Source organism: Lonchura striata, chromosome 5 (assembly GCF_050655825.1).
Source record: "Lonchura striata isolate lonStrDom1 chromosome 5, ASM5065582v1, whole genome shotgun sequence".
In the NCBI taxonomy this organism is placed as follows: Eukaryota; Metazoa; Chordata; class Aves; order Passeriformes; family Estrildidae; genus Lonchura; species Lonchura striata.
In genome coordinates this window covers 50,839,267-50,860,966 of record NC_140707.1, presented here as the reverse complement: position 1 = coordinate 50,860,966, position 21,700 = coordinate 50,839,267, and the positions used below count along the sequence as shown (strand labels likewise).

Here is a 21,700-nt window from a genome sequence, read left to right as displayed (position 1 = left end):
AGGAAATGTCTCTATTTGCCTTATGTCCCTGGCTGGTTCCTTGAGCTTCCTCTGTCCCTTGCTCCCAAAGTGCGTAACTCTGCTCCCCAGAGCCGAGTGGGAGGCGGCGCGAGGGACATGCTGGTGCATTTATAGCACCGACCTCCAGCCCTGTCCTGCAGCTGGGGAAGGGCAGATTTGGCCCCCTGGGGAGGAGCATGGCAGAGGGGAAAGCAAGCAACTGTGACCCCAGCCAGATTGATGTTTCTTCCATATGCAGGAGGATATCGCTGATCACAGGTTACCGGTGTCCAAATATTATTCCTCTTCTCTCTGTGTTCCACACTGCCTAGAAAGTGGATGCTCATCCCAGGAATGTAAACTCTGCCCAAGGCCTCTGAGGAAATAGTTTCAGACCAGGAACAGGACTGCACTCAGCAATTAAGGGCTGGTCTCCCCAGCCACACAGCTCCTGGGGGAGAGCCCTTTGCACTAGTGCCAGAGGCTGGCCTTGTGTCTGAGAGGTGGCCCCGAGGGACCTTCCTGCAAGGACAGGCATGAGGCCCCATGTGGTCACGGTCTTTGCAATAACAGGATTCTGTCTGTCCAGTGAGTTGGCAGCAGCTGCTGCTCAGGGCAGCCTCTGCTCTCGGGTGGGAGGAAATGCTCTCTTCACCCCATCCCACAACCAACCCTGGGGAAGTGGGAACGGGGTCCCCTTGGCCCAGGAGGGTCCATAGGGTAGCCAAGGGAGGCTACAGGCATGCTCCAGTCAACACGTTAAGGATGTTACCTGCTCTTTGCTGCCCAGCCAAGACAAGAAGTATGAACAGACACTGAACGCTGCCACAGCAGCCCCGGCAGCTGCTGAGTTGGTGCAGTGCTGCTGAGTGATGAACTGCAGCACACCCTCCCCGTGGTGGGGCTGGGATTTCTGTGTGCTTATCTCTGCAGGATCTCCATGCTAATTTGCCAGGCCTTGCTCCAGCAGCTTTGTCACACACTCAGTGGTACCAATGCCTAGAAGCTCCTGACTGAGCCCGGCTCCTGCTGGTGCCTAAATCACTGCCACTTGCATGGCCCAGCGGGACTGAGGACAGGCAGCTGGCATGTCCTGCATCCCCTGGGGACAGATGGGAGCAGATCACAGGGCTGGGAACAGATCATTAGCATCCTCATGCTGCAGGGACAGACCTCACACGGTGCTGGGTAGGGAAACCCTGAAGCAGCCTCCCCACTCTCCCAGGAGGACAGAAACGTGAATCCTGGCATGGACACAGAGCTCGTTATTTCCCTAGGACCTGCAGCCCACGGGGGATCGTGTTGCCTGTTGGCATCTCATCACACCTCCCACAGCTCCAGCTTCCCTGGCCTCAGGGGCTTAAAAATAGAACAGAAAAGGCCAACAGAGCTGCTTTGGGTTGGCAGCAGGGTTTGACCTGAGACCTGCTGCGCCCCTTTCCCTTCCGAGCTGTAGACCAGAACCAGGATGCTGTCCCTGAGGCCGGGGGGGGGCTGGAAACCCTTTGGCAGGGGTCCAACGGCAGGAGCTGATGGAACAGGCATAGGGCAGCTTGAGGGGGAAGGGGGTGGGTGGACAGTCACGGGAAGTCTGAGTGGGAACAGGGCATCAGTAGAGGAATGAAGAGGATGGGTGGGAAAGGGGCTGTTGTATGGGGGCAGGAGCCAGCTGGGCACAGAATGGGTAGATGGGCATGGGGCAGTGAAAACAGCAAGCCGAGAAGCCCAACACAGCCCCGGTGGTTCCCGCCGGCCGGGATTCACCGGCACGGGACGGTGAATGAAGCGCCGGGACAGCCCGATGGAGTGATGGCCAGAGGCGGTGCGGGGGCGCTGGAGGAGGCGGCTCTGCCGCGTCCGGGAGCACCGGCCGTCCCCGCGGCCGCCGGGGCCGGGCACCTGCTCCCGCCCCGCGGCGGGGCCGGGGCGGGGCAGCGGCGGGGCGGTGGCGGTGAAATACGGCGGCAGAGCGGGGCGCGCTCCCATGGCCCGGCGGCGGCGGAGGCGGCACGGCGGGGCCGGCGGCCCGGCGTCGGGGCGGTATGCCGGGGGCGGCAGGGCGCTAGTGGCGGAGCCGACTCTGTACCGGGGCGGCGGGAGCGGCGATGCGGCTGCTCGGCGCCTTCCTGCGGTTGCTGGTGGCCGGGACGCTGGGGGCACCGCCCGCCCCGGTGAGAGCCGGGGGGCGGGAGGGGGGTCGGAGCAGGGTGCGGCTCCCCGCTCCTCCCGGCTCTGGGCGGGGGGCGGCGGCGGGTCACCCCGTGCTGCCCCTCCAGAGCTCGCCTTTCTCTCCCTGCAGGCCCCGGAGGAACGGGGGATAGCCAGCACGGAGTCTCCCGGTGAGTTGGTAGCGGGCGGCCGCCGGTGCCCCGGCTGGGAGCGGGCAGCAACCCAGCGAAGGCTTCGCGCAAGGCTGGGGAGCGTTGGGTACTACCGGGGCTGTGTTACCTCTGGAGTCCCGTGGTGACAACCGGGGAGGTAGCCGGGAGCTGTGCCGAGGCTCGGAGCAATGTGATGCCCCCAGCCCTCCTCGGGCACCGGGCACCGCCGCGGGCCGGAGCACAGCCCAGTCCCTGGACTGCCGCCCCTCCGGTGCTGGCATGCGGGGTGCCGGGTGGGAGCGCTCCGCTTCTGCGCTCCCTCCTGGAAAGCCCCAGGGAACGGCTGTCCGGCCGGGAGAGATCCGGGGGAGCCCCTCCGCGGCGGAGCTCGGGGATGAGCAGAGTGCCCGGGCAGGGGATGGAGCTGGCGGAGAGAGGGAGAAAGAGCCTGTTGGGACGGCTGTGTGAGCCCCCGCACAGTGATGTGCACAGTACGGTGACGGACTTACTGCGAGCACAGACGCCCTCGAGGCTGCTGCACCTGCCCCGGCAGCGGCCCGGCTGGGCTCTGCCTCTCCGGACGCCTCCTTATAGTCCCTGTCTCTTGCAGTCCTTACCTTTCGGGAGATCTGGAACCGTAGTTTCTGCCGGCCTCTGGAGCAGCTGGTGGACGTCATTACCGAATTCCCTAACGAGGTGGAGTACATTTTCAGACCCTCCTGCGTCTCCCTGCAGCGCTGTGGAGGCTGTTGTGGGGACGAGGGTCTCCGCTGCGTCCCCGTGGAGACAAGCACGGTCACCATGCAGGTACGTGCTGCTGCTGCGGGGCCGGGCTGCACCGGAGAGGTGCAGGGCTGCTCACCAAGCGCCGGGAAGGTGAACTTGCAGCTTTGCGTCCTCTAGACATTGTAGCAGTGTGGCTAGAGAGGGAGAGGATTTACAAGTGCTCAAATGCATGCCAAGCCAGTAGGGTCCCTCTGCCTGCTCTTTGAGCTTGCCCCTGAGGTCAGGTGTCGCCCCTGGTGGTACTGGCCTTACTCCCTCCTTCCCTGACTTCTCTCTGTGTGGTCTGTCTTGCTCTTGCTGTCATTTTTTCCAGACCTTTCCTGTCCTGTGGTGGGGCTGGGGGGTGTTCCAGTTAGCTGTGGCTGCCTGCTGGGACAAAGTAGGTACTGCCCTCGAATCGAAGGGAGGAGTGAGGCTCTCCTCTATCAGGTGATGCTTGGGGTGGTGCTGACATGAATGCCCCCACACTGCGGCATGGTGAGCATGAAGGGCTGAGCCAACTGCGTTTTCAGTCACCACTGTGTGAGCTGTGAGATGTGGGATGGGAGATCCTGAGCCGTTCAACTCTTCCCCATGTAGCAGGCAGCAGTTGTCCTCACACTGCAGCCCCTGCACAGAGCTGCCAGAGGTCAACCTGCTGATGCTGCAGGAACCAGGCAAATGCTCTACTTTGCCATGGATGATGGACTAGGGAATGCCTGCAATAAATCACCAGTGATTTTGGTCTCTCTGAGGTTGAAAGTGTGTTGGAAGGAAGGATGGCAAAAAGCTCTTGGCTGAGGTGGATCAAAAGCCTGGTGTGAGCAGGAGGAAGCTCCCCAGGCACAGGTCTCCCTCTATGGGAGGGATCCTGCTGCTGTGTACAAAGTGGAAATGTCAGACACTTCTGCAGGAGCTGGTGTGGATCCCACCAATTATGAGTGTACCCTGTAAGGCCCTTGGATGTCCAGCCTGAACTTCAGGCTGGGCTGTGACATGTGACAGAGCGAATCCTGTACCCCTGGACTGGGGAGGCACTGTGGTACTGACTCCAGTCAATTCCAACTCAGTGCTGTAGGAAAGGGGTCCAGGAGGAGGCAGCAGCAATGGAATTGGCCTGAAAAACATGACTGGGGGGATATTTCTGTCAGAGAAGGGAAATGTGCAAAGGGGTCAAATATGTGAAAATTCTCTGGAAAGGCAGAGACTGAAAAATCTTTTCTAAGGCTGGGAAATCCTGAGACCACATGACTTAAATTAAAGCCCTGAAGACATGGGGAAGCGCTAGCAGAGCCGCCACTAGCAGAGCTGCCAGGGCAGCTGGGCCTGGCCAGTACTGCCTACGTGTGGAGGTGGACTCTGTTGTTGGAGGTCCCGAGGAACAGGTTAGACATGCATCTTCCCAAGAGCCTGGGGTGGCAAGGCAGTGGTGCAGGAATCTTTCCAGCCCCCTCCTGCCACTGCCTGAGAAGTAACCTTTGCTCTTCTTTCAGCTCCTGAAGATAAAGCCAAACGGGGAGGCACCCTATGTGGAGATGGCGTTCACCGAGCACAAGCAGTGCGAGTGCAGGTAGGGACTCCTGGGTTCCAGCAAGAGCAAGCCTGCCAGCTCATTCTGTGTGTGGAACAGGGATGCCCTGTGGGCACCCTGGCTGTGCTGGCACCCCCTCTTGCTGTCTTTGCACTAGGGTTTGCTGCTGCTTGTGGCCCTTGTTCAGCTGCAGGCTGCCCCACATCTCTGCACCTGCTCCCCGCAGACGATGGGGTTTGTGCCATTGTGAAGACAGGTCAGGCACCATTCACTGTCTGCAGGGCTGTGCTCCCCATCCCTGCAGCTGCCTTGGCACGCCTGGCATGTGCTCCTTTAGCCAGAGGATCTGCCTGTGAGCAATGGAGCAAGGCTGGTGGCTCTGTGGCAGATAGCACATCCAAGTTGGTGGCTCAGCAAGGAGCTCCATGGCTTGGCATGCCTGAATGTGACTGTGGCCCAAAGAGAAAGCTCAACAGCTGAGTTTTGGGCCACCATTTAAGGGAGGCTACCCCATACAGACCTGAGGGTACAGCGGAGTTTTACAGCCAAGACAACAAATAAAAGCTTAAAACACGCAGTGCCAACCTGGCCTGGATATGCAGTGCTGGCCTGGAATGGTTGTGCAGCACCAACCTGCCGTAGATTTCTGGCACCTTGTCAACCCCTTGGAGTGCTTGCTGTGTCCCAAAAATGGTGAAAGCCTGGGCAGGATGGGGCTTCTGCCTGTGGGCTGCAATGCTGTGGGAGCAGCTCCAGTGCTGCCTGCAGCTGGTCCTTGCCATGGGACTCCAGCATTGCCTGCATGGGGGGTCCTGGTAATCACTCTTCATCATGATCCGAGGGTGACTTAGTATTGCAAAAACTGGGTGATGAGTGTCCTGCTGGGCAGCCATTAGACATGATCCTTGCCTGGAAGAAGATCCTGAGGATTCCTGGATTGGTATTCCCCTGCAGTTTTATGAGCGGCTCTTCTGGAGCAGACCCAGCTTCACACGGTCTCTGGAACGTCTGTCAGTAGATGCAGAAGGGGGAGTGGGAAGAAGCAGATGTGTTACTTGCCTCCTTTCTGCTTCCAGCTATTTCCCATGCAGGGGATTTCCTAAGCCTTTTGTGGTTTTCCTGCCTAGGGTAATTCCCAGGGGATCTGCAATAAGCACTTGTGCAGGCTGCCTTCTGCAGCAGTTTTTGGCTTCTTCCTAATCTGCTTTCCACACCTGTACATCACTCCCTTTTGTAGTTAGCGTAGGCATGGCAGATGTCCTGGCTGTGACCCCCATGGGGGAGGTATGTCATGGCTGAGAGCCCACTACCAAGACTTTGCAGCAAATCCCCCATGTTTGTTACTCAGAATGCTGCACCTTGTTTCACTAGGAGATGTGAAAGCCATCACTGAGAGCAGCTAAGACTGAATTTGTCTTCCCCAGCCTCACTGTCAGATCCCCAGGGTAGTCACCCAAGCCAACCAGCCCCTTTGCTATCTCTGCCTTCTCTCTACCTGCTGCAATCAGCTCCTGACTGAGGGCTTGATAAGGTCAAGAGTATTGTGTCTGTTTTAAACATGAATAATATCAGGTAGATTATGCTGTGCACTGGTGCATGTCACAGGACCAGCTCCTGCAGCTCAACGTGCAGCACTGTCCAATAACCACTTCTCTCTGTCATTTTTCCCAGGCCCCGGCAGGACCTGATGAGGTTGGGAAGGTAAGTGACATCCGGGGCATTTTTACTGGCTGGATTGTGGGTCTCATCTCCCACACATCAGCCCTTCTTGTGATACTTTCCTTCTGAAGGAGGAGGTCCAAGGGCCGAGGTAAGAGAAGACAAGACAAGAAGGGACGGAAAGACTGTGAATTGTAAGTGAGCAGGGGCAGGTATGGGTGGTGTCTTCTGGGTTAATTTTCCTGGGATGAGTGTCTTCATTAAGCATTTAGATTTTTACTGACACTGTGAGCAGTGAAGAGTTTGTGCAGAGCAGACACAGAAGTAAGCAGGAGGGGACAGTGGCTGTGGGGAAACAGGCCTCCTACCAAAGACTTGAAAGGTACTTGGTAGTCTCCAGGCTCAGCAGCTGAAAGCTGGGCGGAATGGGGATGGATGGGCTGGGTGACTTGATGGTGTTTCACTCTACTGCCATCACAGACCATGCTGGGTTTCATGGATCCATGAATTTCCAGTTTCAGCCTCATCTTGCTGCCAGTTGTGTCCTTACTGCTGTCCTTGGCTTATTGTTGTTTGGGTTACTCTACTCTTTCCATCCTCTGTTTCACTTTCTCAAACTCCTTGGTGTAACAGCGCAGGCTGGACTCGCTGTGAGCACTTTTGAGGTATGACAGCAGTTTGCTCTAGCATTTCCCCCTTTTGTCTGAAGTCTGGTGTTGGGGGCTCAGCCAGTGGCAGTCCCTCCACCCTCACTCCTCCCCACAAAGAGGCTGCCTGCAGGCCCCACCCCTGCAGGTCTGTGTCACAGGGGCCAGGCACAAAGAAGGGGATCCAGGGTAGAGCAGGTGAGCCTGGTGCTGGCAGTGCTCACCCTGTGCCGTGCTCTCTTTGCAGGTGTGGCACACCACGCAGGTAGCCTCTGCCTGCCCCCAGCCTTGCTCCCACCACCTGGGTTTGAGCCAGCTGCTTTTGTCCCCAGCATAGGGGGGACTTGTGGAGTCATGTCCCTCCAAGCTGCAGCGGGGAGCAGGACTCCAGCACAAAGAGCTGACTTACTCTTGGTTGGCCCTGGTGGGAACACAGCCTGGCACCAAGGACTCCCTTGCCCCATCTGCCCCATTGGCAGCAAGAAAAAAAGGACTCGTGACCAAGCCTGGGGCTGAAGATGAGGAGCTCAAGCAGTGTGTTGGTGTTTGAGGACATTCTAGGACAATGAGGAGCCAAGCTGGTGCAAGTGCTGCTGGAACTGGCTGGGGAGGACAGCATGATATGGCAGTGAGTGGAGATGGCTCACAGGGCTGCAAAACTTCCATGTCCTGCCAGCACTCTGCAGCTGGGGAGGAAGGAAATCTGGGACAGGCAAGGCTGTAGGACTGCATCCATCTCAGTTTTGGCATGGGGCATCCCGGGCAGGTGCCAGGGATCTTGCCTGGGAAGCTGTTCTGCTTGGGAACAGAAGGGAACTGGGCTCCTCATGTATTCACAGCTACATCTCAGCTTTGCCCTGCTCAATAAAAGCTGATCAGACATGGGAGCTGGCAGCTCCTGTCTGCTTTCCAACAAGCACCGGGAACTTCCCCATGGGCACCCACTCAGGCTGGAGTAGGGCAGTGACCCAGGGCTGGTCCCCATCACCAATCCTGCCGCATCAAGGGGACTGCCTTTGGTGTGATGCTGGAGACAGGCAACCAGCAGGTTGCTCCCTGGCCTGGGGGCTATCCATGTGCTGGAATTCTCCCAGCTGGGTACTGAGAGACCCTTGGGTGAGCTGCCCTTCCCCTCCACACCACAGTGTGGGACTGGTACCTCTCCCTATTCACTGTGCCCATCCTGTTCTCACCCCAGTCCCAGTGCCTGGCTCAGCATCCTGTCCTCCCTGGCAGGGCTGATGCAAAGTTTAGGGCACTGGGGGCCAGGCTGCCCACTCAGGAAATACCCCACCATGGGTCATTTACCTGACATGGGGACAGGCTGGCCTGGGGCCTCCTTTCCTTACTGGGAATACCCTTAGGGTATAAGGAGCTGGTGGCCCTCATCAAGGTGACTGTGGGGACTGTTTCCTGTGTTCCCCACTCAGCCAGCTCTCTGCCCAAGTCTACAGGGAAGCCACAGCTCCTGGTTTTCCATGCTTTAGGCAGTTCTCCTGAGGCTCTCCCTGTCCCCATTTCCACCCCTGCTGCAGTGGGTCTGGGGCTGTCTGCCAAATGCATCCCATGCTGATCTGTGCAAGCCATATCCTGGAGTAGTGCATATACCTGAAAACCCTAGGGGTGAGTTGGCACTTGCATATTTGTGGGGCACTCCTGACACTGGGTTAAAACAAATCAAGGGTCATTCTTGAAAGCTTAAAAAAAAAAAGACCAGAGGGCAAGATCTGCAAAGATTTCAAGGTTACCCTTAAATTATGGGACCTGTGGTTTGTCCTGCTCTGAGGAACAGAGGGTGAAGCCCAACATAGCAAGAACTGGGGCCCAAGGTGGCCCCTTCCCACATCTGACAGGGCTGCCTGTGACGGGGGTTACATTATGACTCTCTAAGCCATAATGCTGCTGTTGCCTGAGGCTGGCACAAGGACATGGGGACAGGGCAGATCCCTGTCAGGGAAAGCTGGAGGTGATGTTGAGGTAATGCGAACCTGCATACTGCCACCATGTAGCAGGGATGGACTGTGTAAGTTGTAATGGTGCAGCTGGGCATATCATTCAGGACTTTACTGGATCCTTTTTGGATCCCATTTCCAGGCATCCACAGTATCCTGGAGCACAGCCTACATAGGCTTTGCCTCAAAAATAGCCCATGAAGTTCCTCCTTCACTACCTCATAGATAAGGAGAACTTGCTGCTCCCCTTCCCATATCACTCAAAGTCTGTGTGGACCATGTGGTGGCCTGGTTCACACAGCTTTCCCTTTCACTGTGTGTCATTTCTGCCTGCCTGGTTTTGCTCTGAGGCCAAGGAGAACCATGTGCACTCTAGGATGTATGTGATGGTTTCTGTATTGTCTTTAATACTCCAATAGTATTACATGTTTGAAAAAGGAAGTTACATAAATCAAGTATGTTAATAAATAAAAATAAGTTTATCAAGACTCATTATTAGGATTAAAACAAATTCAAACACACTAACACACAGTGGCTTTTCCAAGCAGTTCTTGGTGTCTGGAGTCACCTCTTAGGCCACTGCCAGGCACTGAAATATTCCAGGCAGCTCTGCCCATCAGACACGGCAGGGGCAGGCACCTGCCTTGTACAGACCCCTGTGTTGCTTCCCTCCCTCCATCACCTGAGCCGCCTGGGTGCTGTGTGTGTCCTTGTCCCCTGCTCCTCCCGTGGCATAGGATGTTGAATAGCAAGAATGTGGGTGCTGGGAGGGATGTGGCTGTCCCACTGCAGCCATGATGAGCAGAATAGTTGGGGCAGGGCAGGAGCAAGGGGAAACATCACTTACAAGAGGTTTGGGAGCTGCACCTCCAGCTGTCAGGGCTCCCTCCAGCTCTGTGGAGGTATCAGGAACCTAATGAGCCGTAGCTCATGAAGTTTCTGTGATTGCTGCAGGCATCACATGCTCAAGGAAATGCTACCTCCTTTCCCTATCCCTCCCAGCGGGGAGAGTCCTAAGACCCTCCTCATCCCAGGGTGACAGGGACTTCCAGCAGGACATCACACCCAACAGAAGTATGAGGATCAGGGTGGGGGACTGCTCTGAGGGAGAGACAGGGTGTCCTGGCTTCAGGGCTTGTGTCCAATGCCCGTGTTTCCTCTCAAGGGGACCAACCACTGTCTGCCTGTCCCTCCTCTGTGTGGTCCCAGTTGTAGCTTTTTTATACCACTAGCTCCTGGCAGCCCTCCTTGGCCACAGCAGACGTGTGAGCACTCTGACAAGGTCAGCTACATCTACAGAACCCCGTGTCCCCCAGGCACTGCAGTGCAGGGCTGTAGGTGTCCCTGTAAAGGCACCCTGACATACCCCAGCCTCAAAGTCAGCAGCACCCACCGTGGACAGGCAGAAAACATGTTCCAGCTCCAGTGCTCCCAAATCCCTCATCCGTTCTCTGCCTGTGTACCCCTTGCAGCTGTCCCACAGAGCCTAGGAACAACACACCACTGGGTTATCAGTGTCCCTGGGCTCCCTGTGTCTTCCAGCCTTGCAGGGCAAAGGTTTGTTTAATGAGGCTTTAGGAGCTGTAGTAAGATGTTTTAGGAGGATAGTTCTAGGGAGACAAAACACAAAGCGGCCTTATGCACCAGGAAAAAAATGTTACATTTTTTGGGAAGTAACTGTAAAGGTGATGTGGGGATTGGCCCAGAGATGTAGCATTGTAGCTGATGAAGCCCTAATATTAAAACTTCACTGGTTACCTCTGGTCTCTCTGAGTATAGGCTGCCATCAGAGCACTGCCACCCAGCAGCGTCTCCCAGCCATGCCTGTGCAGGTCTCCCACGTCTCCATGGAAATAAAGAAACACTGAGGTCCTAACTTCTTGATTGTGACTTACAAGTCTTTTGCACTCTAACTGTTGAAGCCAATTATGTTTGCAGTCGCAGCATATTTTAAGATTTTTCTTGATCTTATGTGTAAATTTTAGCCTGTGAGAAAAAAGGCATCTCTCACTCCTCTCCCTGCTGTTTGTCTGTATTGGTTCTACTTTGGCAGTTCCCACTTCCCAACAAGGACCACAAACTCTTCAACAGGTTAATCTAAAAGTAATCCCCCAAATTTAAGGTCCTCTGTCCAGCACTGACATGCAAACCTGGAAGCCCACAGGTAAAGGCAGTTGTGCCTCAGGGCTGATACAAGTCTTCTTCCCTTGCAAGGCTTTTCCTCACAGGAGCATCCTTGAGGCACTTCCTGCTGATGCCTTCGGCTCACTCTCTTCTGGCCGCTTCAGAGGTGTTAGATGAAGAACTTAACCAAGTTTTGTACCCTCCTGGCAATTCCTCTTCACACATCTCCCTGCCACCATCGCCTCAATATCAAAACCACTCTACAGATACCTTGTGCTGGATTTTGTGTTTTTCCTGTGCTCTGTCCTCTCCAGGCCCACACAGATCTGCTGAAGCCAGGCAGATGAGTTGTGCCAGCAGCACCCCTGCTCCTATCCCTGGCTCTCCTTCACTTCTTGCCTGCTCCGACTTTTCACTTCAAGGAGGAGCCTCCAGTCTCTAGTAGGAATTAAAAGACCACAGAGACCGTGGGGTATAAATAGGCTGGGCAGAAAAAATTGGTCTCTGTTATGCAGAGATTGGAAAAGGAACCTGGAAGTGTTTTGAGAAGAAGCCAAAGAACCAAGCACACCGATTGTGTTTGGGCAGTGAGTTGTCTTACAAAGCAGATGGCTTTGCATCCTCCTAGACCTGCCCTCTGAGGCACAGTTATTACTTCCATACTCCCAAAGAAATGGTCTTTGTAAGAGAGACAGTGTTTGGTTGCTGGATGCTGAGCCGAGCTGTGGGCACAGGCTTTACTGTTCTGTCCTGTTGTTAACAGGCAAAGGAGCCGCCCAGGGGACCTGAGCCCAGGGAGCCCCTACAAGTGTGTGCAGGGTATGAAGCAGCCACAGGTCAGCCACAAATGGGTGTGCCTTCTGCCAGTGCCACAGCAAGTACCAGGTCCACCAGGGGCTGAACACAGTGACTTACCAGGCTGGTGTAGCTGCGATGGCACAGCACAGGTCCAGCTCCTGACAAAATGAAAACCCCCATCTTAGGATAATTTCTTATTGTAGTAGGACATGTGCATAAATTAGCAAGGGATGGACAAAGATGCAGGGGCCTCCCTCTTCCCAAACAATCTTAGCACAGTTTTCCCAAAGGTATCCCTTAGCTTTCATTCCAGCCCTTCTCCCTTTGCAGGCCCCCTGCCATGCCAGTGGTAAGGCAGTTATTTAATCTGGGACCAACCATTCCACAGACACAGCAAACCAATTGGCCAGTTGGTAGACACCACTTGAGCACTCTTGGTTCAGCAGATTTCCTTCATTAACAACTGCAGTGATCTAGCAGGCCCTGCAAGGCCTCCTGTCCTTCCAAGAAAAAGTCGGGCCAGGAGGGCAGGAATACATGTTTCTAGCATAAGCCAAAGACACATACAAAGCATTTATTCACCACCAGCTGGGATCTCGATTACGCTGTCATTTTGCCACACCTTAATGCATTTGTGCTGATGTTCCCTGTCCTGTGCATTTGGAGTAAGTTGTAAAACCCAGAGTCTGCAAGAGCAGGTAGAAGAGCTGGCTGAGAGCTCAGTGTCTGGGCCAATGGCACCCACCTGAAAGAGGAAATTGGGAAGAGACAGGGGTACCCTGGGCTGGCCATGATGAAGTGGCGAGACACCCACCATGTTAACTGTGGCTGTGGGGAGCTGCTGGAATAGGTGCACCTGTCGGGTGGAGGCAAAGAAAAAGGCTAATTAAAAGCTAATTATGCATTATGGGAGGAAAGGAAACACGGCGGCAAAAGCACAATGTAATGAACGGGAGCTTGGTTAATTAAGGGCAATTAATGGTGAATAAGAATGATAATAAAGCAGATGGAGCGATGGCGCTCACCGCGCTCCGGGGAGGTGCAGCGCCTGCCTCGGGCGGGGCGGGACCCGGGCGGGGGACCCGGGCACGGATCCCACGGGGGGTGGTGATGGTGGTGATGATGATGATGGTGATGATGATGATGATGATGATGATGACGATGATGATGATGATCTCATCCGCGGCCAATCAGCAGCGCCCGCCCTGCCGCGCCCCCGCCGCTGCGCCCGGCGGCGCCGGGGGATGCTGGCGGCGGCGCTGCCCGGGCGCGGCACGGCGGGGGCGGCGGGCCCGGGGGCCGTGCCGGGGGGTCCGCGCCGGTCAGCGGCGGGGCCGGGGCGTGCGTGGCTGCCCGGCTGAGCGCGCAGCCCCGCTCCCGGGGTCCCGGCCATGAGCCGGGCGGAGGCCGAGCCCTGCTCCCGGGCTCTGGCGCAGGCCCGCGTCTACCTGGGGCAGCTGCGGGGCCGCGTGGGCCCGGCGGGGCCCGAGGGCGGCGGGCGCCGGGACTACCTGGTGGAGGCGGCGCGGCAGCTGCGGCTGGCGCTGGAGCGGGACGTCAGCGAGGACTACGAGGAGGCCTTCAACCACTACCAGAACGGCGTGGACGTGCTGCTCCGCGGCGTGCAGGGTGTGTGCGCCCGCCCGGGGACAGCGGACCGGGGCATCCCTCCGGCGACACCAGCCGGGGCACCGGGGCATTCATATCGGGAGTCCCGTGGGGGGGCCAAGGTATCTCTGCAGGAAGAATGGCAAGGGGACGGGAAAATCCCGCTAGGGAGTTTGTTGAGGGCACAGGGGCATCTGTCCAGGGAGCGCATCCCTGCCGGGAGAAGGTGAGAGGGCTGGGCCCCCCTGGGGACCGTGGCCGGTCCTTCGGGGCCGAGCCCGGCCCCTCACACCCGCCCTTTGCACCGGCCGCAGTTGACCCCAACAAGGAGCGCCGGGAGGCCGTGAAGCGGAAGATCACGCAGTACCTGCGGCGAGCCGAGGAAATCTTCAATTGCCACCTGCAGCGGGCGGCGGGGGGTGGCAACAGCGCTGCCACGGTGAGGGGCTGGCGTGGGGCCGCACGGGTGGGATGGCAGCGTTCTGTGACACCGGGAAACGGGGGTGGGGCTGTGCACTCGCAGATAAAGCAGTGCCGGTGGTCCTCCTTGTCGGCCAGATACCACGCTAAGATGTGTAGAGAAAACGGCAGGCACATCAGGCTGCCGAGGGCCTGGCCTGCCAGTGGCTGCAAGGGAGCTGGCAGCTCTTCGCCCTGCCTGGGTCGAGGAGCCGAGGTGGGCCCAGGCTGCCTAGGGTGCTTCCCGGACCCCACCCTCCAAGGTGTGTATGCTTAGCTTGCTGCCACCATAGTGGGTATGGACATTTTTGTCGAGACCAAAGCCACCGCAGGGAGCCACCCTCTCAAATGTTAGAAATGTCCTCTTCCTATCTGTCATCATTTCCATCTGTATGGAAACCAAAGACAATGGCTGCTTTCTGCATTGTGGGAAGGAGGTGGTTAAAGAAGGGAGAGGGGAGTGAGGCAGGGCAAGGTCAGAGCCTAGTGGGAAGAATGCAGGAAGAAAGACAACTACCTTCCACACAGGTCCCCTTAATGTTGAAACAGTCCAGGTCTAGCTTCAGATTTTGGTGTGATTTTTACCTCTGCTGCAAGTGCAAGCTTTCCCTAGAAGATATAGAAATCCAGGAGTTAGCCAAGAAAATGGTCCAGCTGATGTTAGAAATGAATCATGGCCATTGGAGTGTTTTATTTGCATGTTGACTAGCTGGGCAGTATTGCTGCCACCTGGAAAATGCAGGGGCTTTTTTCACCCACTGTAATGAACAACAGCATTTCTAGGTCCTACATCCTCTTCTCTTACCATCTCACAGGGCTACAGCAGCCTGCGCTTCCGGCCCATCAGGACACTGAGCTCAGCAGTGGAGAACCTGAGACGGTGTAAGGTTGTGGGAGTGATTGATAAGGTAATGACCTGGAGACCTGGAGTGAGGCTGGGGCTGGACCAAAGGGAGCCTAAGCTGGAGGGTCCTAGCAGCTGGAACGGGGGTGCCAGCCCACAGCATCTCCATCAAGCGATGCTGGGGTATGCATCCACACCACTTCCACCCAGAAAAATTCATAGGAGAGGACTCAAGACCGCTTAAGGAGTTAATTGGGAAATCTGTTAACATCCCCATTACTTTTGCTTACCAGACCTCCCGAGATATTTACAGCGAGCTTTATGCACCTCATTCTTTCCCACATATGGAATTGTGTTTGATGCCACAGTGGTGGACTCCTGTGGATAATCTAGACTTCAGGAAAAGCTGAACTGTCTGGATGAATAAACTAATTAGAAGTTCATTATTTTGGAGTGAAGATGCCAGGCTTACTGTAACCACAGACACATGGCACATTGCTCACCACTGCTGTTCACACGTCTCAGTTTTTCAGGACTGATGTGATCCTCCTGTCCTGCCAAGGCCCAGGTTTGAGCCCAAAAAGAGCACTGTGAAACCCATCAGTGTGAAGGAAGTAAAACTGGCATGGGAGCCACCTCTTGATTTAATTAATTTCCTGCTTCTTGGCTGCATGGCTATCTCCTTGCCAATAACCTGTGTTTCGTCTTTCAAAAGTAGGGGTCTGAGCCTCACAAAACTCTTCCAGTTGGGTGGGAGTTGGTTTCAGCTCCAGAGCTGAGACCCTTGGGTCATTCCTATAGGCTGTGTGTTGGGTCACCCCTTCTGACCAGTACTGTGTATCCTTTCCCAGGTGCAGATTGTCCAGGATCCAGCCACTGGTGAGACCTTTATACTCAAGGTGGGTGTTTTCAGTTTCATCTGTCTGCTTCTCCCTCTCAGGCTGGGGCCACCTTGTCCAAGCTGATGGCTGGGGCAGGTGAGAGGATAAAAAAATAGCAGCACTCAGAGGCTGGATGAAGTTGATGGTTCAAAAATCTTTTGGCTGCCTCAGCCATCCTTTGTGATCAGAAGGGAAGTGGTTCTCCTTGGTCATCCGTTTCTGACTTGTAACACTTCGAGCCTGTCCTAAACTGGGTCAACCCCTGAAACAGGTTGTGAGGTGTGCTCAGTACAAGTCCTTGAGTATTTTTCAGTGCCCTTGGAACCAACAATGAAGTACTTCATTAACTGGACAAAGAGGATCTGCCATGAGAGGGAGAAGCATCGTTTCCAGGGGAGGAGGAGAAAGGTTTGGGATGGCAGGTTTCTCCCTGAAGGGAGCAGGGTGGTTGCAGAGGAGTCAGTGCTCTGGAGCAGCTGTGCCCTCTGGGTCCCACAGTGCAGATGGGGAGTGCCCTACCTTGGCAGAGCTTTGCAGAGCGCTGCCTTATCACAGCTGGGTGCTGGGGACTGCAGAGCTGTATGAGCCGCACGTTTACACAGATGGGGGAGCTCCATCATGGGTGACCTGCGAGCAGCCATGGGGCTTGGCAGAAGGCATGCTCCCTTCTGCCTGGCCTTCAGCCCTGCCAGCTGCTAAGCTGCACAGAGTCCAAGTCCCTACTGTGCTGTACCACCCATCTCCCTGTACCTCCTCAGAGCCTGCCCAAATCCCACGTTGAGACCCGTGAGCGACAGACCATCATCCCTCATGGGGTCCCCTTCATGGTCAAGCTGTTGTGCTACTATGTGAGTGAGGACTCCATCTTCCTCCATCTAGAGCATGTGCAGGGTGAGTGATGACAGCCTTGCCTCCCATCTGTGAAGCATCCTGGTTTATCCTGAATGTCCTTTCTTTAAAATCCAAAGTGTATTTCCCCTCCTGTTTTTGGACTGTTTTTTATAGTGATCATGTAAGCTGTCTTCTTCATATAAGGGTGGTGGGTATCAGGGCCTGGAGACTTAGTGAACAGAGCTGTTGAGCTGTTCAGCTGTGAAGTGCAGAGGTTTGAGAAGAACTGGCTGGGGATGTAACCTAGAAATGGGCCCATGTAGACCTACAAGGAAAAAAAGGTTTTGTGGGTGTGTTAAATGGAAACCAGCCTTAGTCTTTAGAGAGATGAGCCACTGCACCTCAGGGGAGGGAGCGGTCATGCCTTTAGGTAATGAAGTTGATGTGATTCAGCATCTTGAAAAGAAAAACCTCTTCATTTTACTGGCATTATCTGACCATAAGAGGAAAGTGATGGAGAAGGGAAATGAAGTGAGGTAGTTCACCTGAATGTTGTAGAACAAAACACTGTTTTTACAAGATCTTTATGTTTTTTTTTTTGTTGTTTTTGTTTTGTTTTGTTTGTTACAAAAGGTCACGCTGGATTTTGAGATCATACCAAAGAGAGGAAATGGAAAATTAGGGCATAAGGGGCAGTGAGCATACTGGGGTTTGGGTACATTAGAGGTTTGAGGTTGTCCCAGATCTTGGTGAAGAAGTATGACAAGGTGGAGGCTTGTGCCATGGACCTTATTTACTCCCTCCTGGTTGAATGGATGTGGAGGGAGCAGCAGCTGGAGTCCAGTATGCAAATGGAGGCTGACATGTGTTGGAGAACAGGCTCAACTCCTTGTGCATTGGTATAGGATGAGTTTAGAGAAAGAAGCCAGCACTGAATGTAGTGAGGCTGGGAAGCCCTGCCAACATGCTGTGGGCTCCAGGGTTTGCAGCTCTGGCTCCTTGCTGACCCATGGCCTTGTGCCATGCTGTGGGAGCTCTCTGGCATTTCTGTCACACAGGAAGGAAAGGCTTTCAGGTGGAAGTGGGGGTGGCAGTGGGATCAGGAGCATTTGTGAATATGTGGCTTGTCTGTGACATGGAAGTGGCAGAGGTGGAATCAAAGAGACTGTGTAGAGTAGGGAGAGGGCTTCTAAAGGAGGAGGGAAAGGGACTTAGGTGTGCCAGGTGCTAGGGAAGGTGTGGCAATGGGCATGGTGTGCTTGTAGGATGGGGGTGCATTCTGCATGGACGTGAGCTTTGCTGCTGGAGAGGTCAATGATGCTCAGTCATGACCCCACTGTGCCTTGGCCTGGACCTGAATAGGCCATGTTGGCAGTGGGGGAACCAGGGATACTTTCTGCCTCATCACTTGTTCTTCTTTCTGCTTTCCAGGGGGGACACTGTGGTCTCACCTCCGCTCCAAGTACTCTGTCCAGCAGGACTGTGCCGATTCAAGCACCATTCAAACCCTCCAGGACCATGGCACAGAGGATGGTGTGGGAAACTCCCAGGGTGGCAGCCAAGTATCCATACTCCCTGTTTGGATGGGCAGTGGCCTCCCAGGCTCTATGAACTACCAAGTATTGGGAAACACTGATGCCTCACTCTCTCAGGAGCAGTCCCCTGGCCCCACAGACTCTGGCTCAGGGGACCACTGCCAGCTTCTCCTGGCTCCTGCTGGTGGCAGTGGGGCTGCACCTAGAGGACAGGATCTGAGTGTGACACAGACTGTGTCTGGTGTTGTGGACCATTTTCCAGCAGCATCAGCCAAATGCCCTGGCCACCTTGCCAGCCAGGGCTTGGTTGTCTACCCATGGAATGATCTAACCAACGGCACAGGCTGCATATCTGAGAGAACAACCTTCCAACAAGGCCCCAGGCTTCCCCAGGGGCTTGTCCCTCTACCAAAGACTGTGAGAGGGGGGCAGCCAGGGGCAGGGCAGATGCCAACTCGGAAAGTATCTGAGGCCTCCCACGCTCAGCCCCTCCTGGCCCTGGGTGAGAGGCAGCTTCCTGCAGGAGTTGCCCTGTCCAGCTCTGGCAAACCCAGTGTGCCTGACCCAGCTGTGTGGGAGCCCTCTTGGGGAGCAAGCCTGACCTGTGGCTGGCTCAGCAAACAGCCACCATCAGGACAGTGCAGGGCTTTGGCTTCCCATGGGCACAACCGGAGAGCATGGGCTGTAAAGGAAGAGCAGGTGCAGCTGTGGGCAGCAGAAATCCTCCTGGCCTTAGAGGGACTTCACCAACAGGGTATCTTGTGCCGGGACCTCAACCCCAGGAACCTGCTGCTTGATACAGCTGGTAGGTAATGCCCCATGCTGCTGCCCCAAGGAGAAGGGAATTGGTCTTCCGGCTGGGAGACTGCTGCTTGCCCCATTTCCAGAAGATGTGTACTTTCTTGTGTTTGCTTTGGGGGAGAGTGGGAGTCTGGGAAGGTTTGGTATTTCTGAAATTGGAAGTGTGATCTCACTTAGGTTTTCCAAGTAATTATTACAAGCGATGGTTCTGCAGCAGGAGAGTCAAGGGCCATAGCCACAGAAATGCATTACCCCTGCTCCCATGTGGGGGTTGGCTGCCTGGGAAATCCCAGCCTGGGGAAGCTGAGACCAGCTGAACTGTGCCTGAGGTTAGTGGGACTAGTGGGTTAGTTTCCCCTGCTTATAGTAACTGCCTGCTGGGGGTGTTTTGGAGCCATCCCATCCCTCTGAGCCATGGGTATTGCTGTCAGTGCAAGTCCCTGCTCAGCTGCCAACATCTGGGACAAATTGGAGAGCTACAAATTGCTTAAAAAGAAAAATGCAGAGAGTCGTGCAAGGAGAAAGCTAACCTTCTTCCCCACTTCCCCTTTAAAGCTACTTCTTTCCTCACCACAGCGTGCACTGAGATCTGTGAGCTTGGAGCCTACCTAATCAGTCTCACCTGTTGGGCACCTCAGGCAAGCACTGGGAAGCCAGTGGAGGGGTGTGTGTGCCAGGGGATTCTCAGTTCCTCTGTGTTCAGGGCATGACAGGGGCTCAGTACCCTGGCTGCTCCCAGTGGTAGGGATATGGCTTGGCTTTGTGCTATGACCAAAGCCCTCAGTCTTTCCTAACCTTCCTGCTCTTGACTCTGGTGCTGCTCTGCAGGTCATGTCCGTCTCACCTTCTTTGGCCAGTGGACAGAGGTGGAGCCCCAGTACTGCAGCCAGGCACGGGAAGAGCTGTACAGTGCTCCAGGTAAGGGATGTGTCCCCTGGCTTCTCCAGCTCTCTGCCCAGTGGCTCCAACTGGACAGAGGGGCTTCTGCAGGCAGTGAGATGTGTCCAGCACAGTGTAGTCACTGGTGCTCCCTGCCTCCAGCTCTGACTGCTGTCTCTTTCTGCAGAAGTGGGGGGTATCATGGAGCCCACTGAAGCAGCTGACTGCTGGAGCTTTGGCTCCCTCTTGTATGAGTTGCTGACAGGAGTGGTAAGAGGCTGAGGAGCTGTGCAAAGAGGACAGGGGAGGAGGAGGGTCAAGGGCTGGCTGCTGTGTAGGCTGGGAGGGTGCCTTGCCCTGCTGGCACCTCAGTTCTTGGCCAGGTTCCTTTTTAGACATGTAATTCCCAGTGCCTGTGTGTGGTCTCTGGGTGTTAAGGGCCCTGGTTTTTAAATGCTGCTGTGTAGGGCTGGGGTTATGTGGCAGTGAAGACTCAACAGGGTGGTCCAGCCCTCCTTGGTGCCTCTGCTTAACATCACCCTCTGCCTCCTGCAGCCACTCTCCCAAAACCATCCATCAGGGATTCAGCCTCACACCCAGCTGCATCTGCCAGAGGGCCTCAGCCTGGCTGCTACATCGCTGCTCACTGAGGTGAGGGCCTTGAGTGGATGGGAGGGAGAATGGGACTAGAGGTTGGGGAAAGGCAGGGTCCAGCCTGGGTACCATTTCCAGTGTCCCCATCTCCCTGTCTCCCATTGCTTTTCTCTGCAGCTTCTGCAGTACAATCCAAAACGACGCTTGGGCTCTGGAGGAGGTGGCATAACAAAGCTGAAGTCTCACTCCTTCTTCAGCACAGTCCCTTGGAACAAGCTGGTGGGCTAGGCAGGCTGTCCTTCTCCCAGGGAGTTGGGCCCTGGGCTGCTTCCCTGGCACTTGTGACCCAGGTGGCCCTGGCAGCACTGCCTGCTGGGGAAGGCTTGCCTCACGGGCTGCTTTGAGGTGGGGTACACATGAGGTTCTGCAGCCTTACATGTCCTTCTGTCTCTGCTTCTGTTCGTTGGCATCTCCAAAGAAGAGGCGTCAGGCTGGGCCTGTCTTCTCCAGGTCCTCCCTGGGGGAAAAGGAACCTGGGTGCCCACCTCCAGGAAGTGGTGGTGTTCCCCTTCTTGGGGCATCTGTTCTTCAGCTCAGCACCCTGCCCTGGAACTCCCTCCCTGTTTTTTTTATCTCTGCTGCTACCACCACAGTGACCCCCTTGGTCTGTTATATTTTGTGGCTTTCAAATGCAGCCCCTCTGGGCCCTGCTGGCTGGGGCCCTGCAGGCTCTGCCCCTGCCGGACTGCATGTGTGTGTGTGTGCCATCCCTGCTGCAGGGGTGACACAAGAAGCCCTCTGCTCTTCTCCCCCTCACCCTCTGAAAAAAATAAACTACTCAATATCACTTAAAGAAGCATCCTTTTGTTTCTAAGCTGCATCAGCTAGGTGTAGGCCAAGCCTGCTGAGTGACAGAGAGCCCCAAATCTGTTTCTGAAATCTGCCTGGGAGCCCTGGGTTGGTGTCACCTCCAGGCATCAGCACCCTGCAGCCAAACCCCAGAAGGTGGCAGTGAGTGCCTGACCTTCTGTCCTTGTGCTGCTGCCTGCATCACAGCCTCTCAGCTCTGCACAGCTGTATGGCTGCAGCTCAGATGTGGGAGAAATGCCTGGGTGTTCTTCCAGCCTTTTGTCATTGTTAGGTGTTGCGGCTCCAGCCCTCCACGCCTGGCAGGACAGCAGCCCTCCCAGCCATGCTTTGAGCAGTTATCCCTGGTGGACCACACAGTGAGGGTTTAAAGGGGTGAACACTGAGAGGTGTGAACTCTGAGAGCCAGCAAAGGGAAGGAGCCAAGTGTACATAGATTCTGGATTAAAGAAAAAGTACAAACACGTGTCTGCCGACAGCCCAAGGTGGAGGCTCTGCTCAGCGGTGCAAGTAAAAGCCACAGGCTGATGAGCTTGCAATGGCAGCAGTGCAGTTCTGGTCCCTGCTCTCCCAGCACCCCCCAGCACAGTATGCTGCTCACTTA

At 55.6% G+C, this 21,700-nt stretch overlaps 3 protein-coding genes across 5 annotated transcripts; 2 read left to right on the top strand and 1 right to left on the bottom strand.

Moving 5' to 3' along the window:
• The first annotated feature begins 1,794 nt into the window (after nucleotides 1–1,794).
• On the top strand, nucleotides 1,795–7,810 carry PGF (placental growth factor). 2 transcript variants are annotated; one of them, XM_085580582.1, is made up of 7 exons: nucleotides 1,795–2,040; nucleotides 2,300–2,339; nucleotides 2,932–3,128; nucleotides 4,580–4,656; nucleotides 6,289–6,318; nucleotides 6,408–6,470; nucleotides 7,171–7,810. In XM_085580582.1, the coding sequence occupies exons 1-7, from the start codon at nucleotides 1,810–1,812 to the stop codon at nucleotides 7,190–7,192; spliced, it is 660 nt and encodes a 219-aa protein (XP_085436708.1). In that variant the 5' UTR covers nucleotides 1,795–1,809; the 3' UTR covers nucleotides 7,193–7,810. The 2 variants fall into 2 exon arrangements, with proteins under 2 accessions (XP_085436708.1, XP_021398570.1); XM_021542895.4 differs by having other exon boundaries at nucleotides 2,036–2,171.
• LOC146767368 (uncharacterized) lies at nucleotides 5,095–13,055 on the bottom strand. Its single transcript, XM_085580584.1, has 4 exons — nucleotides 12,823–13,055; nucleotides 12,543–12,653; nucleotides 11,915–11,955; nucleotides 5,095–5,625 (listed from the first exon to the last, which is right to left on the bottom strand). Exons 1-4 carry the CDS (start codon nucleotides 12,975–12,977, stop codon nucleotides 5,606–5,608), a joined length of 327 nt encoding a protein of 108 aa, XP_085436710.1. The 5' UTR covers nucleotides 12,978–13,055; the 3' UTR covers nucleotides 5,095–5,605.
• A 39-nt stretch (nucleotides 13,056–13,094) lies between these two features.
• Nucleotides 13,095–21,076, top strand: RPS6KL1 (ribosomal protein S6 kinase like 1). Of its 2 annotated transcripts, XM_021542772.4 has the most exons (10): nucleotides 13,096–13,426; nucleotides 13,720–13,844; nucleotides 14,680–14,772; nucleotides 15,560–15,607; nucleotides 16,348–16,480; nucleotides 17,852–18,760; nucleotides 19,585–19,674; nucleotides 19,823–19,905; nucleotides 20,191–20,286; nucleotides 20,407–21,076. In XM_021542772.4, exons 1-10 carry the CDS (start codon nucleotides 13,189–13,191, stop codon nucleotides 20,515–20,517), a joined length of 1,926 nt encoding a protein of 641 aa, XP_021398447.2. In that variant the 5' UTR covers nucleotides 13,096–13,188; the 3' UTR covers nucleotides 20,518–21,076. The 2 variants fall into 2 exon arrangements, with proteins under 2 accessions (XP_021398449.2, XP_021398447.2); XM_021542774.3 differs by lacking the exon at nucleotides 19,823–19,905 and having other exon boundaries at nucleotides 13,095–13,426; nucleotides 20,407–20,544.
• Nucleotides 21,077–21,700: the final 624 nt, after the last annotated feature.

Bases quoted from the DNA above. Each gene is read 5' to 3' on its own strand.
- PGF (XM_085580582.1), top strand. From the start codon at position 1,810: ATGGCCAGAGGCGGTGCGGGGGCGCTGGAGGAGGCGGCTCTGCCGCGT. The intron at 3,129-4,579 runs GTACGTGCTGCT...CTCTTCTTTCAG, and splicing joins CAAGCACGGTCACCATGCAG to CTCCTGAAGATAAAGCCAAA. The intron at 6,471-7,170 runs GTAAGTGAGCAG...CTCTCTTTGCAG, and splicing joins GGACGGAAAGACTGTGAATT to GTGTGGCACACCACGCAGGT.
- LOC146767368 (XM_085580584.1), bottom strand. From the start codon at position 12,977: ATGAGATCATCATCATCATCGTCATCATCATCATCATCATCATCATCA. The intron at 12,654-12,822 runs GTGAGCGCCATC...TCCACCCGACAG, and splicing joins CTGCACCTCCCCGGAGCGCG to GTGCACCTATTCCAGCAGCT. The intron at 5,626-11,914 runs GTAAGTCACTGT...ATCTACTGACAG, and splicing joins ATCGCAGCTACACCAGCCTG to ACGTTCCAGAGACCGTGTGA.
- RPS6KL1 (XM_021542772.4), top strand. From the start codon at position 13,189: ATGAGCCGGGCGGAGGCCGAGCCCTGCTCCCGGGCTCTGGCGCAGGCC. The intron at 19,675-19,822 runs GTAAGGGATGTG...CTCTTTCTGCAG, and splicing joins AGAGCTGTACAGTGCTCCAG to AAGTGGGGGGTATCATGGAG. The intron at 20,287-20,406 runs GTGAGGGCCTTG...TTTTCTCTGCAG, and splicing joins CTACATCGCTGCTCACTGAG to CTTCTGCAGTACAATCCAAA.